Source organism: Brachionichthys hirsutus, chromosome 12 (assembly GCF_040956055.1).
Source record: "Brachionichthys hirsutus isolate HB-005 chromosome 12, CSIRO-AGI_Bhir_v1, whole genome shotgun sequence".
Lineage (NCBI taxonomy): Eukaryota > Metazoa > Chordata > Actinopteri > Lophiiformes > Brachionichthyidae > Brachionichthys > Brachionichthys hirsutus.
Window position 1 is genome coordinate 8,787,633 of NC_090908.1, and position 13,150 is coordinate 8,800,782.

The 13,150-nt window shown below is 41.3% G+C and overlaps 1 protein-coding gene across 1 annotated transcript in view; it reads right to left on the reverse strand.

The window, feature by feature from the left end:
• Nucleotides 1-13,150, reverse strand: part of pard3bb (par-3 family cell polarity regulator beta b) — a 134,395-nt gene that overhangs the window by 54,117 nt on the left and 67,128 nt on the right. The window contains exons 18-19 of the mRNA XM_068746235.1: nt 6,207-6,422; nt 3,892-4,120 (exon numbers count right to left, since the gene is read on the reverse strand). Coding sequence (XP_068602336.1) covers nt 3,892-4,120; nt 6,207-6,422 — 445 coding nt within the window. The remainder of the gene's footprint in view (nt 1-3,891; nt 4,121-6,206; nt 6,423-13,150) is intronic.

Sequence of the window (13,150 nt, forward strand, 5' to 3'; positions counted from 1 at the left end):
TATGAATGTTCAGAAGGTTGCCAGATTTGTTTGAACATCAATCTTTTCCGCCTGATCAAGAAACAGAAAAGATGCAGCAGTTCAGAGAGGAAAAAAAAAAAAATCAGACGCAACACCACTTAGTATTAGAAGTCAACAGGCATGTGGCCAGACACCCACCCACCACGACTCGAAGCAACTGTGTGACCAATAACGTTTTATCACCATGTGAATATTCATGACGGTGCGATGGTTGCCACCATGTGTGCACACACACACACACACACACACATACATGGTTGGCATATCTGAATGGCAGGTGGCAGCAGCCAGCTGTCCACTTTAAAGGGCATTTCAAAGAACGGGCTTACAATGTGTAAATGAAACAGCGCAGTAATTACAGTACACCTTCCTGCAGTTCCATACGTTTACCTTTTGAATGTAAAGAAATACATTTTAATCATCTTTAAAGAAAAATATTATTGAAAAGTACAGGACAGCGATCGCTACAAATCAACCAATGAGAAGCATTAACATGTCCTGATAAAACCACACACCTTGGTGTAAAGGTTGAGTGTCTCATGCCACCTCTCCTCTGGACCATTAGTCCAATCAAAGCCAGCCTTGCATCAATGTGACAAATCAGCAGCTTTGGCCGAGATTGGACTGTTCTGAACGCCACCATTTTTACATCTAAGTTTTTCTCTCACCATTACAGGCAAACAGGGGCAAATAGGAAGCTGAAGGGAGCAGACTGAGAAGGGAAGAAATATAATGTTAAGATTATGGAGAAGGCAGAGATTACACACATTTTGGAAGAAAGTGAAAGGAGAGAAAGGGTGACTATTGCTAGGCTCTGATCAAGGTCTCCATGAGAGATGGGGTATATAGAAAATGGTCCAATATATCCTTTGGGGTATTATACGGTTCCTTGCAGCACTTGAATAAGTCGGTGGGTGGATGGATGGAGGGAAAGGTGCTTATAGTGGAGCAGATGGATTTAACTGGAAATATTCTTGGGTGTGCTGTGTAGGCTGCCCGGACCATTATCAAAGAAGTGGCAGATGGGCAGAGGAGGGATGGTTGAACAATGAAGGATGGGATTGGTCGTAACTGAACTCGGAAAAGACTTCAAACATGGCGAAAACAGGAAACACAGAGTGAGGGCATGAAGGATGTGGAGATATATTTAGGTCTGTTATGAATTGCCTTGGAGCTGTGAACGGAAAAGGAACAGTAGAAGGTGGTGGAAAAGTAGGAGGCAGAGGAAGAATGATGGAGAACCTCAGGTGTGCAATGTGTGAATTTATAGAAATATATCCATATCCAATATATCCATACATATAAAAATGCAAAAATGACTCGGAATAGTTATTAAAATGACAACACACATGATTAGATGTGGAAAAATGTATTTAATTGTCAGACACATACAGAAGAGCCATTAATAACGGTGAAAACCACTTCCTTGCTGGTTTTTTAAAGTGCCTGCCTCTATGTTCAGACTTGCTAAGATACTACGTCTCGGCACAATTTCCATTCCGTCTGGTGAGTGAAAGGTCGCAGAGTGAGAGCAGCCGTGAGTTTAAAACCTTATTGCACAGCAAAGAAAAGTATTCTCCGTCTAAATGTGCGTCACTAAAGCCGCCACGATTTCATTTGATGATTCCTGCAACAATTGAATCGGCCTCTCCTCTTCATGCCGTCATTACAGTGCGAGGCTAATCGCAGTGTAATAACATAAATACATCATACGAAGAAGACGAGCCATTCATCGGCACAGTCTCATTTATATTTAGACTCTCGCCTGAAGGCTTCACAGCCAATCGCTTGGCCAGATCTGCGGTTGTGGCTGTCTGTCCTGATTCAGAGAATTGAATGGGATAGATGCCTTTTTTTTTTTAAAGCTTTGTGGTAAAGACATTTTCCACCATCACTTCAACACATCACCTCCTTTGAGTAAATATGGTCTCCTTTTATATTTGGCTTGAAACCAAAATGTGGCCATTGTGGTTTTCCACTAAACGATCAATGATGTTTAGCCCACAGATGCTCAGGCAAAAATCAGATCATGTTATTAATGAATGCCGATCAAACACTGACATGATGGAAATATGTCTGCTTCCTTCATTACAAAGATGAATGGAAGCATCAAATATCCTCGATTAACTGTGAGACTGTCAGGATAACCGTGACTGGTCCACGCGTCACTAACTGATTTTAGAACTTGTTTTGGTTTTCAATTTGCCACCATGAGTTCAAAAATGATGCATGACATATTGCCATGATAAACAGTGACAGGAAAGGAAGCCACATTTCTATGGAACTAATTCAATGTTTTTACATCATGGTCAGAGCGCATGCACGGCCGTTTTCATTATCGCGTTAAGATCTGTGAAACGTCCAATCAGAAATGACCGATGAATACTCCGTTGCGAGGTCATCCAGAGTTCATAAAGGTAAGCTATGTAAAAGAAAAATACATGTATTGACCTGTAGAAACAATCTCATGCAAGCACAGCTATAAGGTGAATGAATTCACATTTAAATGACATGAAACAGTAACAGAGGGGATTTAATTCACATAGATGGTGAATGGTGGTAAAAGGAACGCGTGGACAGGTTCAACTTTTCCTGGCTCCGTCAATAAACATGCAGACGTTAGACAGTTGTCCTCATAGTTTTGGAAAGGGTTTAAATTGCCGTAGCGCACACACAGATCCTGTATACCGAAGACTCCATTTATGACAGAAAGATGAAAGGCACTTTGAGTTGCACAGAATTTGATATAGTTCATTTGGGAGACGATCAATGGCAATCTTCAGTTATGGATAGTTTTCGATAATTTCATCACAGCTTTGAAAAAAAAGAAAAAAAAGGATGCATCCTGCAAGCAAGGTTTTACGGAGAACTACAGGAACATTATTTCCTTATGTCAAGTGTAGAGACGTTTACAAACCAAACGGCATCACAAAAACAACCTTAAATATTAAAAAGCAACATTCCTGCTCACTTTCAGACGAGAGTGAAAGCAAACCAAAGTGAGAATAGTGGAAATAAAGTGGAGAAAAAAAAGGAACTAAAGTGGGAATGAGGCGAATAAAACAGTGGAGACTTGGAAAGAAAGATCATTGGTCCCATTCGGTGAAGTAAAGTGGTACACATTACACTAATTGAGTCATATTTTGCTTCAAGGAACAGATGTGTGATTTAATCATTGCGATAAAGTCAGACCTTAAAAACCATCAAATGTTTGTTCCGTGATCTGGTTCACACAGATGGTTTTGTAAGTATCTTTTTCTTTTTTTTAGACCAAATTGCAGCAAAGTGTTTTTCTAAAGATCTGTATCTATTTAAAAGCCATGCAAAATCCCATTTCTGGGAAAGACCATGTTGACGAAAGTTGATATCAACAAGGAATTAATGTAGAAAGCAGCAACTGTTCACTGGGACACTTTGTCCCATTCATTCCATCTATGCCACCCTGAATGATATAGTGTTCAAGTTAATCACATGACATAGATCAAAGAGGTACTGGTCTAAGTACTCTCAAGGAACCTGGAGCACAAGTCTGAGGCCTTGTTTTGTGTGCTTGAGCAGAGGAAAATAGCTCACTGTCAAGGTTCGAGGATTATTGTCACTACTAAGGATGAAAGTTTGAAATGTGGAAAGCTTGGGTTGAATTATGTAACCCTCTTGGGAGAAAAAACATATTTACAATTACAGAAAACTCCAATATTCTCCTAATCCTTATGAGACCAGATATTGAATGGTTGTATTCCATATGATGGAGTTACTCTTCTTTAGTTGTATGGTACAGGAAGAAATAAACATTAAAACTGGAAGCCGATCCAAAAGGAGAATTCATCAAAACTGCAGACTGACACGACAAAAACAAACGCCACGACTCACCTCAGCAGACTGAAGCCAATTTTCTTGCTCTTCTTCTCAGTCTCCTCCGACTCCTCTGCTTTCTTTTTCTCTTTTTCTTTTCCTTTCCCCTTGTTCTTTTCCTTCTTTTTTGTTTTTGATTTCTTTTTTTTGTCCTTTTTACTTTTCTCTTCCATCCGTTCCCCCACTCCCTGTCGCGATGAACTACTCGCTGGGGTGTCCCGGCCGGAGCTCTGCTCAGAACCATCATCTATGGAGAACACAGAAAGCTGAGAATTAAGGGGCGTACAAGAGCATTTTAAAAAGCACCAAAAGTAGAGGGGAAAAAAACAACAACCACATAATTGATCTATTTTGGGATAAATCAGCCACCATGTGACACAATTAGACCCAAACATTGGAGTTTACTAAAAGATGTTCACAATAAATGATAAGAGTCATGTTAGGATTCACCACATTTAAGCCAGCTAAAATTAAAAACATCAAAATAAAATGTCATAAAATATAAAGGAATTTATTTGGCATGTAATTTTATTCAGAGAAAATCATTTCAGGCCATTGTGGCGTAAACAAGGACATCAGACAATTTATCAATACTGAGTATTTACATAATGCTGAGTCTTCAGCTATGCCAGAAATCAGTGTCCTTCCAGCTCTCAAGTTAACAAGAAAAGTGCATGTAATGATCGAGCAGTTCCATGGACTCCATGAATTCAGTGAGAGTGAATGAAAGAGTCACAATCACACGTTGGAAGTCTTAAAGCAGAACACAACACAGGCACCAACAAAAGGGACACGATCATCAAAGCGTCCCTGGTCGACGTCTCTGTGGCATATTGATTCACGTTTAAACAAATCAATTAGCTCGAACAAATATGAAAGTGAAAATGCTCAATGTGTAAACTGTGATGCCTCATTACTTCCTGGACATATTGGAGGCCTTGCCTTGAATGACAATGTTCTCTCTCTATCTCTTACACACACACACACACATACATAGAAGACAAACACACACATAATACTTGACAGATTTTACAAGATAACCAATCCAAATCAATTACACAAATTAGCATTTCATTTTGTATGGATATTCACTTCAGCCTCAATTACAAAGACTGTCTTTGGAAGGAAGCAATTGCCATCTTTAAGTGTGTGTGTATGTGTGTGTGTGCGCGTATGCGTGCTTGCGTGTTTGTGTGACCTACTTTGTCTTCCTCACAAGAGTAAAAAAAAAAAATGTAGGACATTTTTTTGGGGGTAAAAAAAAGTTATTGGAAAATTACAAGGATAAGAATTCAATTTCTCCTCCAGGTCATCGTGTTTCATTCACTATTTAATATGCAATAAGATATATTGAATTTATAACTGATTCTTATCACTTGTATGGATAGATAGATGTATAAATGAGTCTTATTTAAATGTACACACATGAAGGTAAACAGACTTGAAATGACGGAAACATCGATCCGGCGCTGAAATCCATCCAAGCTGACGTGACACATCAAAACCGACGACTTTGTGACAACTAAATTCATTGAAAACCAAAAGCGCTGTGGCGTTAACTGAATTCACGCACGGCATCAGCTGCACAGGGGCCCTGATGAAATATTCCACCATCACACTGTCGAAGAAATGATGGATAAAAACAACAGGCAAGGATAAAAAGACACAACGACAGACGGTAGCACAAGAAGAAAGACGGAATAAAAGATGGAGACAAGGAAGTAAAGATAGGAGGAAGGAAAAAGACAGGGGGATGGAGAGAAGATAAGACGAAAGACAGAAACTCGGAATGATAGAAGGTGGCAAGAAACGAAAGCCAAGAAACAAAAAAGGAAGAAAAGAAACGTAAGCAAGAGGAAAAAAAAAAGCATCTCCACCTCTAGAGACACGGCCACACTCGAGAGAACTGTTTTATGTCAGTTAACAGCAGCTCTCAAAGTGTTTAACATTTAGAGGGGAGTGACAGATGCGGCTGCAGCGTGTGCGCTGTTGACATGCCCTATTAGTCCTACCCTGTGTGACTACAGTGATCTGAAACAGCCCGACTCATTATTCTGGCGGCGAGTGATAAGACTTTGCTGCTAATAACGCAGCTGGCAACTGAAACCGAGAAGCAGCAGCTACCGTTCAGAACCGAAAGGCATTGGTGCCGCTTTGCAAGCGAAAGTGTTGACTCTCTGAGGCACGGTGCTGTTGGTGAAGCCCCACTGGAAATTCAATACAACTTGTTTGATTTGAAGAACAACTGGAATGTGAAAAAAAAAAATATGAGGGATGAAAGTCTGCCACCAGCTGTCAATTAGGGAAAAGAAATGTCCACGTGCATCGCTTACCGTCGTCCTCTTCAGGTGGACCGTCGTAGGACTTATCGATAGCTGCTCTGAAGCTCTCGTTGCAGCCTCTTCCCCTGACCATGTTTTGGCGTGGCCGGTGGAAAGGGAGGAAGTCAGTGTTTCTGTTCACCTCCGATATGGCCGTCTGAAGACTCTCCAGTGAACTGGATTTCTTCAAACCGAGGGTCGGTCCAAGTTCTACAGGCGTTGATGAAGCTGCCAGGACAGAGAGAGCAACAAAATCATAAATGCAAAGATGACTTATTTTGGTAAACCTGTTGTGGTGGCCCGAAATTACAGTTTACCGTCTAGAGAATCAAAAATAAGGGAGAAAGAGGACATTTCCTTTGTGAGTTTTATTAAATGAGCTCAAAGAAAAAAGCGCATCAACGCGCAAAGGCTGCACGAGTTATGTTTTGCTGGTTGATTATATATGTTGTAACCAATGTTCCCTCTAAGCTGCACACGTGCTGATACTGTGTTCGCCCACAGAAAATCTACGTTAAAATAAAAATACAACCTGAAAATAAAATAAACACATACAAATTTAATCTGTGCTCTTTGGTAGGGAGTGTCTAATTGTCCCGTGGTCTGACCAAACACTGAAATAGGATTACTCTGCTCTGCTTTGAAAATGCTCGAGGACCCGCTGGCGATGAGCCAGAAAGATTATGGCATGACCAAACTCTGGAGAGCAGAGCCAGGAAGAAAAGAAAATAGTGTTGCGGTTAAACTATGGTGCCGCTTATCCTTTGATGGATGTGAGATCCACCTCACTGTTACTCGTTCTCCATCCATCATCACAACGATGCTGTGAGAGATATTACTGAGGGAAGGAGGGATCTAGTAGGAAAGATGATAAAGAGGAGCTTGAAGAATGAGAAGACAGAGTGATCCTGGAAACATTGAAAAGATTGAGGTTGTTGTAAAAAAGATATTCAAAAGTTGGACTCAAAGTTTAGCCTACTGGGATGTTCTCACCATGTGTGTGGGGGGGGGGGGTTGTGATTGATAAAAAAAGAGCGTTGTTTCCTGACTGTTACCAAAAACAGCCAGACGCTGATGGTGACAAAGACACACAAGAGGAACAATGACAAATTGAGTTTTCTCTGGGGGGATACCACAGTGGCGGAAAGGAAGACAGATAAAAATGGGAGGGGGGGGGGGGGGGGGGGAGAAGCTGGGCTTGCTGCCAGCTCAAAATACGAGTCATCCTCACACACACTCTAAACTCACACACATTTGAGATTCCTTGCTGGCTCCGGCTTGTCAATATGATGCCGCGGTGATTCATGATGGCTAAACCTGCATCACTTTAGCTAATGATTCCCTATACACACACACACTGCTGATGCTTGGGGTGTGTGTATGTGTGTGCGTGTGTGTGTGTGTTGTGTGCATCTTCTAAGAGAAAAGGAGATGAAAAGACTGGCGTGACTTCCACATCTGTTTAAACAGCCATTGAATAAACACACACACACGTATACAAAAGAGCAATACCACAGAATATATGCAGACGCACATACGTAGAATAATGCAAAGCCGGATGAATGGCGAGGAGGCGGCCAAGCGGTGTGAAACGCCCATCCATAGAGTCCACATGATAGTCAGATAGGAAGCGCTACCGCCGTGTGACGGCTCTGGAGCGCGACTCTTAGGTTTGTGTTTTCTTCTATAAAATGAGTCACACCTGTCTTTTTCTTCTAGCCATCTTCATCAAAACCCAAAATCTATTGGATCTGCTCAGTGTTTTATTAATCACATTTAACGTTAACCTGTCAAACACCTGCAGGGCAGCGGCCAAGACTATTGACTTGATAAATTCCTGACAGAACTGGATTCCCTCGGCCACCAGCCAGAAGCAAACGCAAACATAACTTTTCGCATGCTCGGTCAAAGTGAAGCACAATTCTGTTGGGGGAATAATTGTAGAAATTCTTAAAAACTAATTCTATTGTGAGGCTGGGAGTGGAGTTAAATGTGGCCCTTAAAACAAATAACCAACTACAAATTCCAAAGATTACAAATTAGAACTGTCAGCAACTTTTGAACAAAGGCTGTGGACTTCACGAAGAAACTCTACTTGGAATTGACATGCATTATTCTCTTTATGCACCTCAAGCCATGAAGCCAACATGTTCGCAGCTGCCAACAAATTTCTCTTCTTCAACTGAGCGCCCTCAAAACTAAACATTGCTTGGGATTTTTTTTTTTTTCTCCAGTAACAAATTATGCATAATCTGGCATGTCAGAAAGGCATGTTTATTTTAGTGCACATCAGTCATTTAGTCCTGCTTTTCTTTCTATAGATTTATATTTTCCATATGAATCATGCATGTGACGTCCCTCATTTAAATTCTGTGTGCAGCTCCAGGGTCAAGGTTGATTTGCAGCAGCAATCTGCGAAGTGTGAAGGCAAATGGAGTCTGTTAAAATACATGACACACACATGCACACACATCATGAGCAAAGACAGCGACCTCTGAGTCCAAACGTGTTTTCAGAGGGTTGAGTAGTGGGGACATAAATGTTACAAACAGATGAGTGGTGTTGGGTTAGGGTCATCAGGGAAAGAACAGTACACACACACACACACACACACTCATGAAAGAGGACATAAAACTAACCACACACTGATGGGCGTACATCCATATACTCCACACACAAAGGCTTTTGCTGTGAGAAGCAAGACTTGTGTCATAAATGTAATTACTGCTGCCCAACCATGAGATTATAGAATTAAGCTGCTTTTTAAGGGAGGATGACAAGAAAGAAAAGAGGAAAAATGATAGGATATGATAGTGGGGGGGTGCAGAAAACACAAACATGGTGATGGGATGCCATAAAGGGAGAAACAAAAGAGTCTGAGATTGAAAGGGCATGAATGAGAGTGATGAGGAGGGTTGGAGAGCAGAATACAAGGAAAATAAAATAAAAACTGAAAATATACACGACATTATTCCAAGGCTATTTTGTTGGCATGATGACAATGGGCTACTTCAAAAGTCAAAATTACACCAAGCTTAGCGGAGGGCTGCAGGGACAGGGGCAGGACCCGGAAAACTTTTACAACAGCAAATCATTGTGAAGAAGTTCTCATGAAGAAACGTTTCATGCCTTCACGGGACACAACTGGATTTTTATTATAATGCATCCCAAAGGAAGTGTTGACTAATGAAATATGGATCTAAATACCTGTAAGAGGCACTTGTCTATTGGGCTGCATGACAATTGATCAGGTGTCATAAAACATGTGACATCAGCCTCACGTCTGTATTTACTGGCTGATGCAGAGTGTAATGTTTGCACCACTGTGTTGAAGAGCAAAGATGCAAATAAGTACGTTTGGTGAACAGATACCATCACATGAGAGTGAGGCACTGAGCTCGACGCCCATCAGTAGTCAGCGTTTCCTCTCAATGTCTAATGAATGAGTTTTGTTGAGAAGCTAATGGCAGTTTGGCAATTTATTAAGTCATAAATCAGTTATTAATGTGTTTGGATTTTCACTTAGCCTGCTCTAAAGAGAACATACCTCGATTGAGACTTGATTATTTATCCTAAAAGGGAAATTAATTTGTAGTTTACTTCGTCCATTCAACCATAGATCAGACCTCAACAGATGAGACAAAGCTAAATGTCAGAGAACACACATAAGCAGGTAAGGGTCATAACAAAGGGCAAGTTAAATAAATAAACAATTAGAGCAATCGATCAAAAGCAGCAGCTCCATATCTTATATTACAAGTTAATATAATCAATAGTTAATCATTAAAAAGAATGATAAAAGGAATTTAATACGACTATTGTCTGTATGGTTAAAGCTTAAATTGTTGCTTTGGATAAATAACAAGACTAGCTTAGTCATAAATGAACTATTGTGAACCAAGGCTGCAGGAAAGCACATCACATCCTTAAAGAAGGTCAACCAAAAAAAAAACCAGCCATTTCCAAGTTCTTCACCAACCTCTCCTCTAAAATAGTTTCATTTGCAGCCACCATAAATTATTTAAAGTTGCTATTTGGCCATTTTATATTTCTTGTTTTTCTTTCATGTGCATGCACGGATGAGAAATTAGCATGCGGTGACTAATTAAAACTCCCTGGACTGGTACAAACTCTGCCTCGCTGCATTTGCCAGTAATTATGTGAAGTGCATATTACCCCAGTGATGATATAAAGCTGTGTCAGAAGCATTTTAACATTTAAGTCAAGTACTTCAAAACACCGATTCTGCAGTTTAAGGAAATGGTTAGTGCAACAAACAATAATTAACGTAATAAATTAATTATGTAATCACTACAACCCTATTTTGTATCGTATATATATACAAAAAAATAATTAACTGGGCAAGAAAAAACACGAATAATTGCAGGTGTTTTTACCAAATTAAAAATGCTTTAACATTCCAATAATATTCACCAGTGGTTTACTGTAAATCAGAACGCGTGTCCTTTTGTTTCATCTGCAACTGCGTCTTCTTCTACCAACATACAAAATGTCACCAAGATGAATCCATCAAAAGGAATATAACAGATTAATCCCGGATACAAACAACCCCCCCCCCCCCCCTCCCCCTCCGAAGAATCACACAGTATGCAGTCTATGTAGCGATCGGCGTGTACAGCCTGATAGAGATGAATGGTGGTACCAGCAAGAAACGACAGCGCTGACCATCTCCCGATTACTGCTCAGCTTTATTGGTTTACTGCAGGAGACGGAGAAGGGTCAAAGGACATTCAATATACCAAGAGGCAGCCAAGAGGACGCACAAAACGACGGGATGGTGGTGCAAAACTCAACAAAACACACCTGCGCCCGCTCATGGAGGCAATTATAGAAATGACTTGATGTGCAGCGATTGTTGAGTTCACATTTTAAAAAATGAGTATCCAAGAAGCATTCACACAAAGGCACGCATACGCAACCACCGACACACGCCTAAAGATGTTCTACCCCCTCCTTGAGACAAATGAATCCATCAATCAGTGTAACAAGATGGCTTTCAGGTTAAATCAACAACAAAGTCTCAAAGAACTAGAGAGAACAAGAAGCAATGGAAAAACAGAAGAGAGAGAGAGAGAGAGAGAGAGAGAGCTGGGAGACATGAAGACACCGTCACAGAGAGGGATACAGGGAGATGCAGCTCTCAAGGCGCACTTTTGGCAGAGCGTTGTCAGTGTGTGACTGTCGCATTCAAAGTCAAAGTTGCACGAGGGAGACATCCAGACAATGGGCCGCACCAGCCTCCCTCAGCATCACTCGCTGGTCCCCTGACACACACTCGCATTGGCTTTCAGTGCGACGTTGTTCATCCTAAGCTCTTCTGCCAGTTTGTCAGCCGCTAAGCCTGAATGGCGTTGGCAAGAAAGGGAGCGAGCGAGGGAGGATGACAGCGGCCGGCGATGGATGGAGGAGCCACAATCAGCCAACGCAAAGATAACAAAACAGGAAACTATATGACAAAAGAAGGAAGGGACTCCGGCTGGCGAGCGTTTCCAAAGCTCCGGTTCTGTGCATGAGGAAACATGCCAGCATCGGTCATCGCTGCTTTAAGAAGTAGCCTTGTTAGAACCATCGAACAGAACCCTCTTAAAAGAACCGAAGGAACACGCATCCTCGCCTTCTATCCGACAGCTATACGTTACGGATACGTGATGCTCGCCATCCATAAGGAAACGAATCCAACGGCGGTAAATTCATTTTGGAACACACACAGTGTCATCATCCCAAAAATCAAAAACACCGCGAACCAAATAGCGGCACAAGTTCTATGTCCCGTCAGATTCAGAGTGTCTGCCGGAGATGAATAGATACTGCTGTTTCACCATGATGCCGTACACACAACGACAGGACTGAGATCTAACTTTAATCTGCGTTAAAGCATCCCCAGCTGTGTCACCATTACTTTGTCTGACCATAAATCCCCACATCGCAGGCTTCTAACACGACGGTAAAATTTACGACAGCAGAATGCAAGGTTGGTACATATTCGATTCGGCAGGGTGTCTTTTAACCACAGCTTTTTTTTCTATGTACTAAGGGGACTGTGGTTTCTATACTCAGGAGCTGCATTTTATTACAAGTCCACACTTGGGGGATGCTGCTTCAGAGGCACGCACACTCACACTCTGTAATGCAGCCTCCCATTTCCATCACTTTGCAAATCAGATTCTACTAAATTATGATATGCTGTCATTTTCTTTCCAAGTCAGATATTTTCCACAGGATGATGAAGACTTTCCATTACTGAAATATTATTGCCATACTGGTAATGGTATCGTTTATGACTGTGTGTAATTGTGGTGCCCAGTGGTTTATTGGGTTGCGGAGGCAAAGACCAAATCTGGAAGAAAAAGCAATGTTCCCAGAAGTCATTGTCTGTAGACCGTTCCACTTGCCAGGACGCCAGGACCCCCCCCCCCCCCCACACACACACACACACACACACACACACCTCTTAAGTCCATGCAGCTGTCTGACATCTCAGCTCAGGGTTGTTGGAATCATTTTGTTAAATAAAAAAACATACATTAGCACAATTAGCACACTTTCTGGGCCACGTAGAATAATGAGAAACGTATACAAGCAACATATATAGATGTGCTGAACACTTATATGGTCTCGCTTTCTTGTTTCCTTATAAAGGTTTTGGACAGAGTACATAAAAGTCACTGCATCGTAAAAATAAGTTGAGGCAAAGCAGAATGTGGGAAAATGTTGTCTGATTGACAACAATAAAGTGGATGAAAGCAAGAGATGCATATAAGGTGAAGGGAACCTGACTGTTCTCACGTTCAAGTAGTTACAAATGAAAAGGGAGACACTTCAAGGCCAAGTATTGGAGACGGCTAAGGGGAGATGTTTTGAATTGTTGTGATTTCTCTCATTCCATCTCTTCCCTCCTCTTACCCTTTCGTCTTCTCTCTTGTCTATGTGTGTCT